Source organism: Cryptotermes secundus, unplaced genomic scaffold (assembly GCF_002891405.2).
Source record: "Cryptotermes secundus unplaced genomic scaffold, Csec_1.0 scaffold325, whole genome shotgun sequence".
In the NCBI taxonomy this organism is placed as follows: Eukaryota; Metazoa; Arthropoda; class Insecta; order Blattodea; family Kalotermitidae; genus Cryptotermes; species Cryptotermes secundus.
The window spans coordinates 690767-710621 of record NW_019735464.1 but is presented as its reverse complement, the minus strand read 5'-3'; the positions used below and the strand labels follow the sequence as shown (position 1 = coordinate 710621).

General features: G+C 40.9%; 1 protein-coding gene and 1 long non-coding RNA gene across 8 annotated transcripts in view; one reads left to right on the top strand and one right to left on the bottom strand.

The window, feature by feature from the left end:
- Positions 1–15094, bottom strand: part of LOC111869315 (glutamine--fructose-6-phosphate aminotransferase [isomerizing] 2) — a 66609-nt gene extending 51515 nt beyond the window's left edge. For 3 of the 4 annotated variants that reach the window (XM_023860735.2, XM_023860736.2, XM_023860737.2), the window contains exon 1: positions 14681–15094. In XM_023860735.2, the coding sequence (XP_023716503.1) occupies positions 14681–14687 (7 nt within the window). In that variant the 5' untranslated portion in view covers positions 14688–15094. The remainder of the gene's footprint in view (positions 1–14680) is intronic. The other variant, XM_023860738.2, reaches the window with a different exon arrangement.
- On the top strand, positions 14787–19023 carry LOC111869316. Of its 4 annotated transcripts, none has more exons than XR_004513538.1 (3): positions 14787–14857; positions 15732–15900; positions 16751–19023. It is a non-coding gene; the product is annotated as an uncharacterized LOC111869316 (long non-coding RNA). The 4 variants fall into 4 exon arrangements; XR_004513537.1 differs by lacking the exon at positions 14787–14857 and adding an exon at positions 15053–15138; XR_002843648.2 differs by lacking the exon at positions 14787–14857 and adding an exon at positions 15201–15379.
- The last annotated feature ends 832 nt before the right edge of the window (positions 19024–19855 follow it).

Sequence of the window (19855 nt, the reverse complement as noted above, 5' to 3'; positions counted from 1 at the left end):
GAGCCTCCATATTAAGTGGGTCCCATGTCACCACGGCAAGGCGGGTCCTCGGGTTGCGGATAGAGGAGACGGCTTCCAGATACGGTAGGCAGCTGGGAATATATATTCAATAAGCAGTCGCAGCCAGCCTACAAGGGATCGGGCGTGGGGCTCATAGCTCCTTATTGCAAAAAAAAAGTAATTTTGTTACGAAATGTTCCACAGGGCCTTGAACTTCGGCGGGTTTTTTGGATAAACGACCTAAGCTAAGAAAAATGGATCAGAAGCAGGATAGGGTAGCATGGACTGGATTGAGCTGGCGGGTAGGGACCAGTGGAGGACTTATATGAACACGGCAATGAACCTTCCGTTTCCGTAAAATGTTGGGAAATTCTTGAGAAACTGAGCGACTGACGGCCCCATGGAATTAAGCGCCACAATCAGTCCTGAGCCAGTTACTCCAATCCGCCGACGACAGTGGTCGCACAGTTTAAGGCGCGATCAATCTTCACTCGCAGGGATCGCGAGTTCCAATCGCGCTCAAAGCATGGATGTCTCCGTGCGTTTATTCTGTGCCTGTGTTGTTTTCTGTGCAGGCAGCGGCCGTGCGACGGGCTGAGCCCCCGTCAAAGGAGTTCTCCATTCATTCATTCATCAGTAATCTGTCAAGACGACAGGTCCACAGTCTCTTCCAAAACAGTTCCTCCACTTGATGCGATCTAGAGCTTTCTCCTTCAAATTAGAATATCTAGAGCTTTCTCCTTCAAATTAAAAAATCCAGCATCTTCTTACGTCTTCTTCCTCGTCTTCTGGTCACTTCTACCCGCCCCCTATCTTTCCTTCAATAACTTCTTTTACAAGGCAGTTACCGCGTAAGATATGACCAATCCAATTACCCTTTCGTTTTCTTATTTCGTGTTGGATATTCCTCTGCTCACTGACTCTAAATAACACTTCTTCATTTCTCACATAATCGGCCCAACTGATCTTCTCCATCCTTGTCCAACACCACATTTCGAAGCTTTCCAGGTGTTTCTGATCTACTGCCCTAAGAGTCCAAGTTTCAGCCCCATACAAAGCCATGCTCCAAATGTAGCATTTCACTAGTTTCTTTCTCAAATTTAAGTCCAGTTTGCTGGTAAAAAGATTCTTCTTCTTGCTAAATCCAGCTTTTGCCATGGCAATCCTAGATTTAATTTCACACGTACACCTTCCATCATCTGTTAACAAGCTACCCAAATATTTAAAACATTTCACGTTCTCCAGTTGTTTTTGGTCTATCTTTATTGTTACTGGGGTTGGTTGTCTCAAAATTTTCATTACTTTTGTTTTCTCCACATTCATTTCCATGCCATAGCACCTTCCAATTTCAATTAGTCTATCAATCATACCCTGTAGCACAGTTTCTTCCTTAGCCATTAACACAAGGTCCAAGGAGTTCTACCGACTGTGTAAAGGATCAAGAAACTGAGGAAGCGGCCAAGGTCCAACAAAGGACCGCAGAGCCACAGATACAGATAAATAGTTGCTCTATCTATTCCGCACTGTCTATCCCCATTCTTTAAAGATCCGTTTTAATGGTAGTTGCTCATTTAATCCAAGATTTCCCAAATGCATTCATGGCGTACAGAGTTTTGGAATATGATTTTATCTCGTATGAAATATCCAGACATATCACAGCTCATTGTACTGAAATTTCTCTTTCTTTTTTTCCTCTTAGCACTACAGCCCCAGTGGGCCTAGGCCTGCCTCCACGAACTTCTCCGTTTCACTTCGGTTTTTCTAGATCTTACGCATTCGGTAGGACTCCTTGGGCGGGTGATCAGCTCGTCGCAAGGCCTCTACCTGTAGACAAACACAGAAAAACGCACACACACAAACTTAACATCCATGCCCTGAGTGGGATTCGAACCCACGATCCCGGTTTCCAAGCGAGCGAAGACAGTACATGCCTTAGACCGCTCGGCTACCGTGACCGGCTGTACCTGAAATATAAAAGCGAATTATTTACGCTTTATTACAGAGTATAAATTTTAGTGGGCCACAACGAAAGTGACATTACACCTTCCAGTATAGACTGCTCATATCTGATTTAATTAAAACCATCAAATGTTTTGAAAAAGGAAACACGAAAGGGCCCGAGGTAGGCCGGATAGATAGTTACATAAAACGCGATTTCACTATTCACACGTGCGTAGTGAAAGGATCAAGTCAGTGTTCCAAAGCGTTACACGTTCACAAAGAAAAAGATAATCCTATGGACCCACCAAACTATATCTGCATAAGGAAACGCTACACGCGAGTATTAAAACGTTAAGGTGCTATCTAAATACGAAAAATCTACGGTTACTTGCATAACAAAGTGTCATATCTACATACCGCGGGACTATCAACCATAACAGAAACTTAAACCTTCTCCTCCACCGTCCTTTTACCGTCACCATTTGTAACGAAATTCTGAAACTACTCAGGACAATATAACACAAAAGAAATGCATATATCCATGCCCCGTGTGTGCTCGAACCCATGATCCCAGTGTTCGAGCAGTCGAGAATATTAGGCGCCTAAGACTGCACTGCTGTTGTGATCGTCGATATTTATACATACGCCATTTTTCTCCCTACTCTTTCAGCCGAATCTGGCCAATTATATTTTACATGCATTATAAGCATTAGATGTTTACGTGTACTCTTAGGAAGGACAGGATAATTCAGGGCCTATCACAGTGTCCTCGAGGTCTAAGGCATGAACTGTCTTCAGCAGCCCGAACACTGGGCTCATGGGTTCGAATCCCACTCAAGGCAGGGATGTCTGTGTTCGTTTATTCTGTTCCTGTGTGTAGGTAGCGGCCTTGCGACGGGCTGATCCTCCCGTCCAATGAGTCTTATCGACTGCGTAAAAATCAAGAAACTGGCCAAGGTCCAACAAAAGGACCGTAGAGCCATAGATTGTAGGTAGACAGATACGATAATTCATGAGATTCCATGTCTTGGTTAACCGCGAATTACACTATTCTGGCTTTCACGCAAGAAGGCGGATAGCTGTTTATTGAGTGATAACAAGTATTGCCACGTGGCCAGACCCACACCACTCAGCGTCAGTCGGTCTCTGCTCACTGTTACTGAAGGCTTTCTCTCGCGGCTTTATCAAATAAATAAAATGTATCGGGTAGTGAGCTACGCAATATATAACGACGCCTCCAGTATCCAGACTACACATATAGCGTTGGATGGTAGGATCAATGATAAATGACGAGTTCGAAAAGATGTGAAACGAAGTGGTTGTGGCTTAATGAAATTACTCCATGGCCTGTAGTCAGCAAGCGAACTATACCGGCCAAGCGACCGCCGTTTGTCGGCGAAGTTAGTGTCAACTTTAACAGATAGAGGGGCAACGAATCCCCACGGCCCTTAATCTCGGTTTTCTAGACCGGAGCCGCTATTTCGTTGAAAGAGCTCCTCAGTTATCCTCACGAGGCTGAGTGGACCCCGTTCCAGACCCACTACTTCTCAGAAAATCTGGTAGCACCGGGAATCGAACCCGGGACCTCTGGATCTGTTGCCAGGAACTCTGACCACTGACCATTTTCCTGGAAGGATTCAGAAAAACCATGAACATAATCAGTCAGGATAGGCTGTGTCCCAACCGAGATTCGAACCGAGCACCTCTCGAATATAATTCGAGACCGGTATAGCGCAGTCGGTATAACGATTGGCTACAGGCTGGCGACCGAGGGGTAAGAGTTCGAGTCCCGGTTAGGTCAAGAATTCTCACTTCTCATGTCGTCCAGACTGGCTCTGAGGCCCACCCAACCTCCTATCCAACGGGTACCGGGAGTCTTTCCCGAGGATAACGCGGCAGGGGAGTTAAGCTGACCACTCTCCTCCTACTAGTGCGGAGGTCAAGAAAATGTGGATCTATACATCCACTCCTGCATACGTCTTCATGGTGTACTGCTTAATTAGTTAAGCACAGGGACAACTTTACCTGTACCCTAAAACAACCCGTTCGCTGTTCTGAGCTATTGTTTTGTTTTGGTTACATTCTGTCAGTGAAATATCTAGGGCCCGATGGTTACATTAATACAGAGAAGCCTCAGGTTTAGTTTTTGGTGCGTCTAGTCTTTGCGAGCGCGAGAGAGGGCACAGCGGACCTATGTACCGCTCTGTAGATGTACGTGGTGTCGGTAACACGTCAATGGAGTCAAAACAAACATCTCGCGACTGCGCTAGTTTTCAACTCTGTATCTATCGGCGCAACAGACTTTCACTATCTTGCATTACTGTTGTTTATTGTTGCTTGAACTATATATACACAGTAAGTGCGTTCTGCTACTACTTGCTTGAACACGGTATTCTGGAGGATAAAAATCTGTTGCCTAGCAAAGATCAAGGCCGATATCGAAAACTTCAAGCATCCACGGGTTATTTTTACATGACATACACAACTAATTATAATAAATGTTATAGTCCTTTACTTTATTCCTGGTTCAGTTTATAGATAATTGATTATGCATGATTTTATTTTCTCTCTGCAGAATAAATGGGGACACGCGGTAGCGTAGCTGGTTGAGGCACTATACTACGAGTCGGAAGGTCGCGGGTTCGATTCCCGGTAAAGTCATTGGACTTTTCAGTTGACCTAATCCTTCCAGCCGCACTATGGCCCTGGGGTCGACTCAGCCTCTAATAGAAATGAGTACCAGGGGTAAAGGACGGCCGGCGTGTAAGGCTGACAACCTTTCCGCCATCTGTGAGCCGATTGTCAAGATAATGTAGGCGCCTCGACATCTCAAAACTCTATGGGCCTTCACGACTGCTAGAGATAAGTGCAGAAACACACCGGAAACGATGAAAAATACACCCACAAGGGAACTTGAAACACCTAGGTGCAAAAATTGATTTTAAAGAGAAACAGGATCCGAGGTTGCGGAGTGGATTCATCTGGCTCCGGACAGGAACCAATGACGGGCTCTCGTGAACTCGGTATTGAACCTTCGTGATCCCGTTTAAGCAGGGAACTTCCTGACGGGCAAAGCTCCACAGGAAGAACTCGGGCCCATTGCAGGCGCGAATAACCATGCCGCTGAAGCTGCCATATGGACCCGAACCCAAATGCATGAGTATTCGTGTTGTTTACGCCTCATACGTGGTTGCGATTCCACGTATCGCTTTATTTGCCATCTGCTTAGATACCAGATAATGCAAAAAACAGCAAACAAATATTCTATACTATCGTGAATGACCTCATTGCAAAACACTGTCTCGTAAAACGTTATTCGTGATAAGATCTGGAAAGCTATCGGAAAATCAGTGAATGACGTCATCATGAAAGAACATTTTACGTCAACGTAAACACGTATGCCTACCGGATTGTATACGAGCTGGATATTTTCTGACGTATCAATTTAATTTCAACAGCTGCAAAGTAGACAAATCTATCGGAGTGCCAGATTTCATGACGTGTTTGGACGGTACAAAGAAATCCTGTGCTTAATTATGCACCACGTCATGAAGGCGTAAGGGGGAGTGAAGGTATAACGTCATACTGAGGTGAGTGGTCACCTTGATACTCCAATCACTTTGCCCTCGCAGAAAGAATTCTCCATAATCATTTGATAGGAAGCTAGATGGGACCTATACCCCTGCCGGGAATATAACCCGGTCCTCCAGCTAGTAAAGAAACACTATGATGACGTAGGTATTCCGTGTTTCAGGGCAGTTTATAATTACAAATTTAGCTAACTCGTAATGACGGTATCATAGTCACTTAATCAGCTATTTAAAAATAGGTACTCTATTGCTACATTTTTAAAGTGGAACTGTAAGTCAAGCATTAACATCCTTTTCTGTTTATTATGAAATGCAAACAACATTTTGATATGAGTGCTGAAGGAAAGAGATTACTTGGGAGATACAAGTGAATATGAAGGATACTGTTCAAATAAATCTTATAGAAAGTGTGTGTCGAGATGTAGCCTCGATTCAGCTGGCTCAGGATACGGACCCACTGGTGGGCTGTTGTTGAAACGGTAATGAACCTCCGTGTTCCACAAAAGGTGGGGAATTCCTTGACTATCTTATAGCTTCTCAATAAGTAATCTGCATGGAGTTAACTAGTCAGTTGGGCGCGCCATAGCTCAAGCGGTTAGTCGCTGGCTTCCCAACGCGTCGGCCCGGGTTCGATCAAGTGGGATTTGTGGTGGACAAAGTGGCGCTCGGGCAGGTTTTTTCCGAGTACTTTGGTTTCCTCTGCCAATCTTCATTCAACCAATTGCTCCACAATCACCCTCATTTATCATCTGGGGCCGGTACAATAGGCCAGAAGTGGCCGCAGTACAAGGGACTTAGTCTCACCCCACTAGCAATAAAAAAAATAACTAAGTCCCACCCCACTAGCAATAAAAAATAACTAGTCAGTTAAAGTAGCTATGGAGATATTATAATAAACTTCATTGTATCATGATATACAAACGCCAAAGTTTTGCTACCATTAGATGTTCGAGCATCGCCATAAAGTTTTTAGCGTTTCGAAGAGTTTTACAATTTATTTTTCAGAATACTTTTACCAAAATCTAAGCGTCTGTATGCCAGTCTTCAGCCTCAGATTTGCTTATTAATCCTTTAATCCTTCAGAGCTCTATTGTGTTTTTGAATATAAGCACGTACGTCTGATTTTTCTTTTGAAACGTCGCACTAGAAAGAGAACATGCCTGACCGGTGAGTCTCCCAACATATGAGGTTCCGCACTTAGTAACTGTACATTTGATTAGAAGCTTCTTGCGTGTCATAGTTGAACTAGCATATGCCTAGAATCCTCTTGAATACGGATCTTATCTGATAAGTTTAATTAAAATATACATATGCGCTACGAAAGTTCTGCAACAATTTCAATTTAAGATTTGAGGTTTTCACGACGGTGACTACGAAGAAAGAAGGCTTCTGGGATATGGCGCCGTGTAGATATTGTGTTAATCAACGATTCGGAGGAACGTATCGCCTCCATCTTCAGGGTAGAGGATCCTGACATAAATCCTTTTGCCTGTTTGAGTCCAGTTTTTGATTCCCATTGTTTGATGTGATTTCTGTTCGTCCAGTCCCTGATTGCTTTCTTGGCATTTCCAACTAAAATTCCGCAAGCGATCCTGGACAATAGTTGTTTCGCGGAAAGTCAAATTACACTTAATCTTTTATGACTTAATTGAAATACGGCTGGGCTCTTGAGGAAATACGCACTTATAAATGTCAAAATCTTATCGCAATAGAGGACTTTTGACTTTGTTTCAGTACAATTCAAATCAAAACACTGATAATTGAAAGGACTCCTCCCTTCCTGCTGTAAGATAAGGGAACGTAATCTAATTGCGTAAGTTACGAATATTTAACATTCCACTGTACTTACAACATTGTCACGTGTGGCGGGCGGATGCGACTTATAAGACGGGTTCTTCGATTGAATGAGTGGATTTATTGACACCTTATTCACACAACTCACACTCTCAATGTCACTTCAAATCATGCATGAAGTCTTCTTTTCAGAGCCTAATTCCTTTCTTGCCATTATCCTGCAACTGCCAACTCCGAAGACTCGACTCAACTCAATTCCTCCGCTCCCAAGCTCATATCCTGGTAGGCTGGCGTCTCGAAACTCGAGTCGACTCAACTGAACTCTTCCTTATAAGCCATACGGCACGGACCACGCAGAACACATCTCTATTCCTGGGAAGGCATGTTTACAGCGTCGTTGCATAGCAACGGAAATTATTCGATTGTTGCTTGCATATTCGTTGCCCCGGGAAAGTATTTACCGAGTCGTTACGTAGCAATGAACGTCTATTCCGACTTCACTATTCCGGCTTTCGGACATGCTGCAATATATAAGGGGTTTTCTGCTCGTTATTTAACGACGCTGTCAGTATCGAGACTACATTGTGTCGATGATATGACGATTAATGAATGTGGAGCAGCTCATGTACTGAGAATTGGTAGGGAAGACCGAAATACTTGCAGAAAACCTGCCCAGTCGGATCGAATCTGGACTACTGCGCTAATAAGGCTTTGTGTAGGCCTATGTTGCCAAAAATTAAAATATATTATCATTTGATAATAAATTCTATTACCAAATTCATAAAATCTGAAGGGTACTACTATCTTTGGTATGTGATACCGTGTAGCCTGGTAGAGTTCCACCGACGATTGAGAGGAAAATGTTGCCTCCATCTTTAGGGTAGAAAATATTGTGACGAATATGACCATTGCTCCTCACCAATGGTATCTCCACCTTATCATGGTGGTGGAGTTTGAGAGCCATGCCGGCGGTAGCGTAGCTACTGGTAGAGCCACCCATGCCGGACAGATGAAGGGGTAGGAGCCAGGCAGAAACGGATACCCTGGTCCTCCAGGATGGGGGTTGGGTGTGAGGCCAACAACCTCACACCATAACAACTAAATTGTTCAGAAATCCGAGGAAAGAGTAGCCGGACGGACCTATTCAAGACGACCTGGAAAATGTGTAAAGGATTTGAGAATTGGATCTTGAATTGTATTATCTCTTTACAGAGCCGGAGCACTAAAAATGCTACTTGAACAACTAGATAGCTATAAACTAGATATCACTGCTATACAAGAACTGAGGTGGTTGGGTAAAGGAGTAATGGAAAAGAGAGATCATGTTGTATTCTATAGTTGTCAGAAGAAGAGTCACACGTTTGGAACAGGTTTTATTGTTAATAAAAAAAGGAAGCATCTTAATTTAGACTTCCAGGCAAAATCTCACAGAATATGTAGGCTACGAATTAAGGGAAAGTTCTAACTATAGAGGAATTAGTCTGTTGTGCATAGCATATAAAATATTTTCCAACATTCTATTTAACAGACTCTCTCCCTTTGTGGAAGGCATAATTGGGGATTAGCAATGTGGGTTTCGTCAAGGAAGATCAACTAACGATCAGATTTTCACTATTCGCCAGGTCCTTGAAAAGTGTAATGAATTCCAAATTGAAACACATCATCTTTTCTTTGACTTCCGATCAGCCTATGACTCCATAGATAGAGACAGTCTTTTTCTGGCAATGGAAGAGATGCACATTGCACGGAAGTTAATCGTCTTAGTCAGAGCCACTATAAGAAAGACCCAATGCCAAATTAAGATTCAGAATATGTTGTCCAGCCCTATAAAAACTAGAAATGGAGTTCAACAAGGGGATTCCCTAGCCTGCCTTTTGTTCAATATAGCATTAGAGAAGGCAGTTAGAGATGCAGGCATCAACACAGGGGGAACCATATTCTATAAGTCAGTTCAAATTTTGGCATTTGCAGATGATATTGATATAACTGGCAGAACACAAAAATCTATGAAAGAAGGTTTTCTTACTTTGGAAAGAGCAGCAAAAAAGATGAATCTACAAATTAACCGAAATAAAACAAAGTACATGTCGGTAACCAAGAAAGACTGTGCTAATGGACCTGCATATATTGAAATTGGCTCATATAAATTTGAGGTTGTATGTAGTTTTACTTACCTTGGATCAGAAGTTAACTGTAAAAATGACATCAGTGATGAAATAAAAAAGCGTGTACTTGCGGCAAGTAAATGTCTCCATGGCCTTAGGAAACACCAGAAATCCCAACTAATACCCAGGAAAACCAAAACTATTATGTATAAAGTACTTATAACATCAGTGCTATCTTATGACTCTGAGACGTTGCCGCTGTCAAGATCGGACAAAAGACTGTTAACTATATTTCAAAGGAGGATCTTGAGACATATCTTTGGACCAGTGGAAGAAAATGGAATATGGAGGAAGAGGTATAACCATGAGCTATACAAACTATTTAATGAACCAGACATTATTGGATTTATAAAGGTGAAAAGGCTTGAATGGGCTGGACACACAATACGTGCCGGCGAGAATAGAACCATCAAGAAAATGCTTAATACTAAACCAGAAGGAAATAGGAGAGTGGGAAGACCAAGGTTAAGATGGGAAGAATGTGTGTGGGGCAGGACATAAGAATTTTGGGTGTAAAGAACTGGAGGAATGTAGCATCGAATGGAGAAGAATGGCGAGCAATCCTGAGAAAGGCCAGGGCTCACAAAGGGCTGACGTGCCAGTGATGATGATGATGATGATGATGACCATTGCTAGGCAACCGCTCGGTATTTATTATTATTATTATTATTATTATTATTATTGGAGGGGAGTGGGTTTCTCCATGCACCGCGACTAATAGTCTATTGTACGTCCCCTTTTGATATTCTACCAGTCGCCATACCCTGCCGGTACTGGTGCTCGCTATCAGCCCCGTTCAGCCAGCGAGGCTGGCAGTGGTACCCGATAACTTCCCCATCTACCGGAGGCATTGGAAACTACTTAGGCGGGAAACTTTTTGCCTAATTTTGCTCAGAGGTCTCCTAGAGACATGAGGATCTTTTACGTGCCGTAAATCTACGACACGGGACCCACGGGTTAAAGTCCCTCCCGGAGAACTTGTTCCCTGAAATTTGCCGTCCTTAAAAATTCCACGACCTCCGCCGGGTTTGAACCCGCGTACCTTGAGTCATGAGGTGGGAACGTTACCCCTAGACTACAGAGGCCGCTAACCGCTCGGTAAGTATGTTCCTGTTGCAACGAATAGACACGGAATAATCCATTGCTTGGCAACGGTTAAACACAGAATAACAGAGGAACTGTAAGACATGCTGACTTATATTCCGTCCGCCTGGAAGTTAGTTCAGTTCAGGAGAGGTAAATCATTCGGCATTCGTAAGGGAGTTCAATGTTCGGCTGTGAACAGCGGACAACGGAAGCTGAAGAAGTAAATGATTCGTAAATCAGAACCAAGTCAGTCACAGTGGAAGAGAAGACACCTGTATGGAGCGAGTCTTAGGCAGTCACTGATTGTGAGCAGTTACAATTGATTGTAATTGTAATGGAAGTGCCAATAAACCAAATCATCCAATCCAGAGCCCATTAATATTCGTCACGCAAACCCCAATACGAGGCAACTTGCTGCTTGTTTCTCGCTCGTTGCTTGCTTAGCATTTTTCAGATCCCGAAGATGGAGGCAGTATATTCCTCCGAAACGTCGGTAAATCCTGCCGGACTGCATGGGGTCACATCCCAAAATGCAGTACTCTTCATAGTCACCCATATGAATAACTCAAAACGAACGTCAGTAAAATTTCAATCGCATAGAACATATATAGCACCTAGCAGCCCGTTCGCCTGGAGCAGCTTATTGCACTTTGCCCACTGTACTCCTGCTACAGAGCCACGTATCACTTACATTCTGCATCCCGTAAGGTAAAGGCAAAATTGTCCCTGTGTTTAATTAATTAAGCATGGCGTCATGAAGATGTATGGGGAAGCTGAGGTATAGCTCCATCATTCTTGACCTTGGCAAGAGAAAAGTGTGGTCAGCTTCACGTCCCGGTCTTCTTACACCCGAAGAAAGAACGGCAGGTATCAACAACTAGACAGGAGGCTGGGTGGGCCCCAGAGTCAGTCTTGATGTTGTGGCGTACAAAAAAAGCTCTTGCCCTTGGCTGGAATCGAACCCCGGCTGTCCAGCCCGTAGCTATACTGACTGAACTATTGTAGCTTCGATTACATATCCCATGTAAATGCCGACCAGAGTGGCCCCGCGGTCTAAGGCATGAATGTTTGTGTGCGTTTATTTTGTTTGTGTTGTTCTGTGTGTAGGTATCGGCCATGCGTTTGGCTGATCCCCCGTCCAAGGATTTCTACCGACTGCGTATAGATTAAGAGACTGAAAAAGCGGCAAAGGTCCACAAGGGTTGTAGAACCATAGATAGATAGATAAATAAGTGCTATAATAGTTGTTATTACCACAATTAACATAAACGTGTAGGCATAAATATGGTTCATAGTGGCGTATCAAAATAGACCTTGAGAGGGAGGCTGGTTTTGTGCTCAGCCAGGAAACTTCATGATGTTCACTAATTGTTTTTCTGCGGTTCATTTAACGATATTTTCATAATACGTACATAAAGTCGAAGCTTATGAATTGGCCTCTGTGTGGAGTGCAGGATGTTCTGGATTCTGTATATTTTGGTACAAGTCCACAAGGGTTTCGGAGGAACCTATCAACTCCATCTTCTGAATCAAACAATAAGTTGACTCCTTCTTGCTGTTTCTTGCGCGGCATATTCTTAAAACCTGAAGATGGAGGAGATATGTCTCCGAAACGTCAGTAAACTTCTACTGTTCATAGTGACCACTATGAGGAGCTCAGATCCCACAGGAATAGGCCTATAGAGATATATGAAATATTTCTGTTAGTACAGCAACTGGAATGCCGGCAGCCACGGTTTGACAGAACAAAAAATGTCAAAATATGTCTGCATATGTGGAAGATAATATCAGAACAGATCTTAGAAATTACAGTGTAACGTTATGGACTGGATTCAAGTAACCCATGTTATGGATTTTTTTTCCTTGGCACTACAGCCCCAGTGGGCCTAGGTCTACCTCCATGAACTCCGTTCACTTCGGTTCTTCTAGATCTTACACATTCGGTAGGATTCCTTGGGCGAGTGATCAGCTCGTCGCAAGGCCTCTACCTGTAGACAAACACAGAAAAACGCACACAAACATCCATGCCCTGAGTGGGATTCGAACCCACGATCTCGGCTTCCGAGCGAGCGAAGACAGTGCGTGCCTTAGACCGCTCGGCTACCGTGACCTGCATGTTAAGGATTAATAGCAGGTTTTCACGAACATAGTAATGCAAGCCGGGGAGTATTTGATTAGCAGCAAGACCGTTTCCTTTCGAAAAGCATCTCCTACGTGGAGTCGGCGATGATTATGTTCTAAAAAAAACCCATGACATTTCATAGTAGATTCGATGGAAGTGAAAGTCGTGTTTTCAAGCGTTTCTCCACGAACTTTACAGATGCACTCGTCCAGTAAAAGTTACCGCGAGGCATTCAGCAGCGACTGCTCGCTTACTGCTTGTGAAGCACAAGGCCCTTCCTACTTAGTGTCAACAGCCGGTCACTGATGTACCTTCCTTCCAACATTCTTTAGCAAGGATGAATACAAACGAGCTGGTGTGAAGGATTACTTGGGCACCTTAGTTTATTTGGCGTCGTTTTCCCAACTGCCTATGTTACGACTATATAGCGTGTAAACGGAAGGATAAGCGAATGATGAAATACGGGGCCTGCTTAGCCACCTACCCAGTGGGTACTGTGGACTTACTAACCGGGGCACGAAACTGACCATTCATCTCCAACCGATGCCGAGGAAAATAAATGTACTGAGGAGCTATACAATCATCTGGGGGGATGATGATGTAGCTCCTCAATACATTTATTTTCTGGTACTGGGGGGTACATTTTTGTGGTGCTTAATAAAGCATACGAACTTTGTCTCCTTTTTTTATAAGTAACAGTGAGGAAGGAAACATCTGTAACCTGTTTATGTCACTGTTCCTCTTCAATGTCTCTGTCTTTATGACAGTAACTGAAGAAAACTGGCAAGTTGTGATTATTCACATTATATGTTGATTATTTGGTTACCAAAATCCGAATGAATTAATTAAATTTTAATTTTCATAAGGAAACTACCTTATTCATGAGATCAGTGATGATTTGTGATGGCAGATACATATATTATTTGTTGCCAACTACGTACACAACACATATAAAAAACAAATTATTTTGAATAACATTTATAATTATGTAAAGATTATAAATACATGTAAAGTAAAAGTATCCCTGTAACAGGCCGTGGAGGTCCATAGGGTTGTGAGATGTTGAGGTTCCCACATTATCTAGAAAATCGGCTCACAGATGGCGGCAAGGTTGTCAGCCCTATGCGCCGGCCGCCCTTTACCCCCAAAAACAGTCCAAGAATATTCCTGGTACTCATTTCTGTTAGAGGTTGAGTCGACCCCAGGACCATAGTGCGGCTGGAAGGATTAGGTAAACTTAAAACATTTCAATTACCTCATCGGGATTCGATCCCGCGACCTTCCGGCTTGTATCATAGTGCCTCAACCAACTACGCTACCACGTGCCCCATAAATACATGTAATATATAAAGCAGAAAACATTTTGTATATTATATCAGTCAAGGAAACCTAAGATATGAGAAATTCCAGAGATTTCTCAATTCTCACTAAGCACGGTAGCACTCTGGAAACAAAACTCGGTTTCCGGAGACTCCGGCCTAAAACGAGGGTAGAAGCAACCACAACTGGAGAGGGAGTGTAATCCTAAAAAAAAAGCTCAACTGTCCACTTCTTTATAAGAGGCATGGATGTCAACGGATAGTTTGACTGAAACACAAATAATACATTTCTGTAAAGTTGCTTCTGTTTTCTTCACATACAGGGCAAACTAAAAATGTAAACAATATGTAATGCTAGTACTTCCTTGTAAGCATTTTGGCGTAGAACGACACCAATTTAAATCACCCGCCCTCAAATGTCACCGAATCACTCATCCTCCCTGTTATCGACCCGCGTAAATAGTTCCCCCCCCAAAAAAAACGCACCGTAAAGTCAACGAAGACGGGAAAGTATGAACGTAACAAATATAGGTTAGTACTAAATTTAACGAGAAGAGAACAGTGCAGTTGTTTGTCACACATGGTTATCACAGCAGTATATATTTAACAGGTTTTGTGAACTGGAATAACTGTAGAAACTGTTATCAGTCAATACACACTTACCACACATGACGCTTGTGTTTGGCCACGTCCGCTACTAACACTTCCTCTGAAAAGACTTCAACAGAATGAGTGGTTCAATAGCACGCTTGTGTGTTTTAGCCACATTGACGGACACAGGGAGTAGGCAAATGTTTGCGTCGTCTGCTGGTAAAGATCTGAACGAAGATAAGGATTGAGGTGAAAGATATTGATTTACAGATGTTATTAAGTAATGCGTTATGTTGAAATGGTATTACAAACTGTCTTCAAGCCTATTCATTCCACATAAAATCCTTTAATTACATCATTATTTTCTACTCCACTTTCACTGCTTGTGACCACAGGTGATCAAGTCCTTGTGACAGATGTCGGTAGTTGTATTTTCACGTATGTTCACATTTAAACGTATTACTCTTCGAGCCACCAACGAAACGCACTTGCAGATCACAGGCATCGTAACTCAAAAGTCTATGATAAGAGTGAAGTTTCTCATATTTACTATTTTGCGTAATATTTAATGTCTTATGTTGGTACCATTTCCTTAGCCTTCTATATTTGGGTGAAACCAACAATATGTCAGATTCTATAAAAATACAATAATTTGGGGTTACGTGATAGCCGTTATGGCCGTTATAAGGGTTTTGAGCGTTTTGAGCGACCCGTGGTCAGTAACAGCTCGGATCGCCCGGATCAGATAAACACGAACAGTGCCACAGAGAGGTTAGGTTAAACTGCAGTGGAGAGTGTAGTGTTGCACAAAAATTACAGACAGTGGACGGAATCGCGGTTGACTTGGTTAAGATGTGACGTATTAGCGTTGTATAAATATATTTAATACAGTACACATTAGAGTGAAATATAATAAATGTATGCCTTTTTAATTTTCTTAATTAAATAATTTTCCTGGGGAGTAAAGGGCGGCCGCCGCGTAGGGCTGACAACCTTACCGCCATCTTTGAGCCGATTGTCTAGACAATGTGGGACCCCCAACCGCCCACAACGTCTCACAACCCTATGGGCCTTCACGGCCTGGTACGGGGATATCTTTACTTACTTTACTTTCCACTTTCAGACTCTCATATTTGAAGTCTTCCCAACATTCGGTAACTGGCAATGTGGTTTAGAGCGTTTAGAGGACTCTAGCCCAGTGTGGTGCGGCAATTGAAGGATGAATGTGGTGAGATTTTAACAGTTCCAATACAGAAGAATGTAAGCTTGCTGGACCTGAAAATCGTTGAACTGTAAGTACCACTTACATGGGAGCCTTATTGCTTAAAATGTTTAATTTGAGAACATGTTGCTTAATCCACTGCAAAGTAATCGCGCCAAAAATTCTCAGACAAAAATATCTCATGCCTTCATTTAATGGTTGTTGATATGGATGTTACCAAAGATGCATTAATCCTCGGTTAAAGAACGTACAAGAAACGTTTTGTGCTGGGTTTATGTAGAGTATTATCGCATTTACAGCCATGTTCATGTACTGGGCTGTTAGCCGTTGTGCCAGTTATTTTTCCACGAGAACTGGATTATGAACTTATTAGAAATATAAATGCAAGAGAAGACATGAAAAAATTGACATTCACTTCATGTGTTGTAATTCTTACGATTCAACAAGTGACGCTTCCAAGTTTATCAGTATTTAATGGCATCTTTAAAAGAAAATTATGTTTGTGTACATGATGGCAACACCCCATCACTTGATGGGATCACTTACCTTAGCAGATAGAGGGTATCATGTGGTCAGTACAACGAATCCCCATGACCATTAATCTCGGTTTTCTAGACCAGAGAGGCTATTTCCATGAAATAGCTCCTCAGTTGTCCTCATGAGGGTGAGTGGACCCCATTCCAGACCCACTACTTCTCAGAAATTCTGGTAATGCCGGGAATCGAACCTGGACCATTGGATCTGTAGGCAGGAACTCTGACCACTAGACCACAGAGGTGGTCCACTGTCACTATATTTACATCTCTTGATCATTCAGTCGAAGTGTATTTAATTCAGAACTGGAAGTGGAATCCACCCATTTATGCCAAATTTGATTGAAAAATACAATTCATGTATGCATTGATGTGCTGTTTTATTAGGTGAACCATCATTATAGTGAAGAGTGTTGTTATTATCAATATATGGATTGGAGTGAAATTCCTGTTTGGCTTATTGGAGTGGTGCCTCAGTTGGAAAAGCATGATTACTCAATGCAGTCCATGGGATAAACCTGCTTGGACTTAATCAGAGGTGACATTGAGGAGGGGATAGGTAATAACAAGCCATTACGGGTATGTAAAGACAGTTAAGTAAATTGTTCTTATTATCTGAATTATTACAGAAAGATTGTACTCTTTGCAGTTTGAAACTTCTGTAGAATTTGTATGAAGTTTTCCCACTGTAGCCTGCCAAGTTTAAAATTTGAATCTGCAAGAATCTGTTATGGGTGAGTGTAAAAATAAGTTTAAAATATGCTAAAAGTATATATCATTATTTTTTATTTTCACTGTTCATTGTAAATTGATCTTCACAGATTATACAAATAACATCTAACATAATTTTTATTGTGTATTGTTATAACTACCAACTTTATATGCTTTCAGAAATGACATAAATTCAGCACCACAGATACATAAATGGCTTTGCATTTCTGTATAATGAAATGTGTCATGTTTCCACTTTCTAGCATTAGACCTTTAACTGCCATGTTCAAGAATTCTTTGGTTGACTGTGACATTCATGGATTGTCAGTCCTAAGTGTACTCTCTTTGAACTTGGTATTGTAGTACTCATTTTTGTTTCTAATTCTGTTGTGAGTGATCAATAAAGTATCTTCATTGAAGCATATTGTGGCTCTTCATTCATTTATTCAAACCATTATCCTTGTAATATTTTGGTATTTTTGTCTGTAAATATGTAACAGAAACATTATCACTGTTTGTTCTTAGACTGAATTTAAAAAAAAAACAGTAGTCATGATTTCTGCGTTTGTTAGTAAATGGTAAATGCACTAAATATCTTTTAGTGAAAATGTTATTTGGGTATGAAGGGACCTTGTCTTTTATTGTGTGCATGTTTCATCTGCCATACTTCATAACAGGTTTCAGATAAACTATTTTCAGAAGCCTGCACCGAAAATTGTTGGGTTGATTCATGTCTATTCATATTTGTCCATTAGAACCACTTCTTGGACCACTTAGCAGTGGGATAATACTTCGGAACCCTGTTTGAGACATGTGTGTCTGCAGTTTACTGTCCTTTGCTGTCCTGTGTGTGTATGTGCATTGTGATGGGACAGTCCACCATCCAAGGAGACCTGCCAACTCTGAATGACTTTTTGAATTAATTCTGCATCTGAGTTTGCCTAGTCCGTGAATAATAAAGATGTAGAAGGTGACTGGCTACTTTGTTTGAAGTGACATATTTTGGTTATTCTTTGTTAATTAATAATGGTAATCAAAAATATTTTAAGTAGAAGGACAGAATTAAAGAAAGATACACTTAACATTAATGTAGAACACATTTTAAATTCCAGTTACTGCTTTCCAGAATAGTACTGGCTTATGATTCTGTCTTGAGTGTTCTGCACAAATGATGAGTGTAAATGAAATTTCTTATGGATATGAATTAATTATTGGTGAAAATAACAGCACTCAATCATTCCCGTCACAATCATTAGTTCAGTTATGGTAGTCATAATTTGCAGATTTAATTACTATTATCATGCCACATGTTATTAATAAAATCAAACTTATATGCGCATGGTAAAAAAATCCAGTATTGCATCACAGATGCAGATTAAATGCATGGCAGTTAGAAGGTTAATGAGTTAAACTTCTTAAAAAATATAACAAGGACAAGAAATTAGAAGAACCACTGGAGGTAGACAAATATTTCAACAGTGTACCAATTATAACAACTATACACATAATTTAAACTAAAAATTACAATCACGTAGTCCCCCATTTTAACAAAAAATTAAAAAACAGCACATTATGACCACCATGTAGGCTACTTTTTATATATTTATATCTACATATTATATATACGTTATAAATTTTAATAAATCTCTATTTTTGCAAATATTTATTCATATAGTCAACCCCTACACATACACAATTTTATGACATTGAAAAATGAATCCATTTTCATCATGTAATTCAGCATAAATGTTATATATTTAATTGCTTTTATTCTTACACACCTGATGATGGTCAGAAGAGATCCAAACATAGTGTGATTAATATTGTAGCGTGTTGTGTGTGTTACAATATAATAAACTGATCCAGTTAGTGGTTTCACATAATATCATTTTATTATACAATAATCAAAATGTAGCTTGATAGTACTAAAAGTTTATATTCTTAAAATACCACCAATGTTCCAATCGATGTAATATTGTAATGGTTGAAGCTGTTTATTTCAAATATCAGCATTTAAGAACAGTAAGAAAAATTACATTCTATGATATGTTTTCCTTAGGGTATATATATATACACATGAACCATTTTATTTTCATCCAAACCTTCCTTACATGAGCGATTCATGTGGTAGTCTTCATCAGAGCTCATCTTTCATATCACAAAATGCTTTTTAGTGTCACCTCTAGATATGTTTTTTCTATGATATGTTATATTCAGCATTTCACTGCATTTCGGCAGTGTCTCAGATGTTAAGAAATATACCTTTCACATTATTTACTATAAAACAAAATGATACTATATATTTTTGCATGGCAGTATAGGTACATAATGACCTAATGGTTACACTGATATGTATAACGATGTACACAATCTACAAAATAAAATTCTATACATTCGTTCATGAAGGCCATTGAAATGTACAAGTGTTCTCATTTTTCAGTTGTTCTCCCACGCATGCATCAAAAGGTTTAGATATACAGCTGTATCATTTGTGTCACAATACTATGTTACATTATACTGTAAATTAAGCAGTCTGTTGAAGAAATTTGTGCACTTAAATTACTTTTTTTAAACTGAAAGCATGATATATTGGATTGTTATAAAAGAGACAAAGTTTGAAATTGCATTTTCAGTGAAACCCCAGTAGGTTTTTGTATTTAAGGTTTTCCTGCATTTAAGGGGCCTTTTTTTTTTTGTGGTCCTGGATGAAGCTCCATGTAAATATTGTATTATTTTCCTGGTTTTAGTGTTTTTCAATTTAATGATTTACCTGCATTTTAC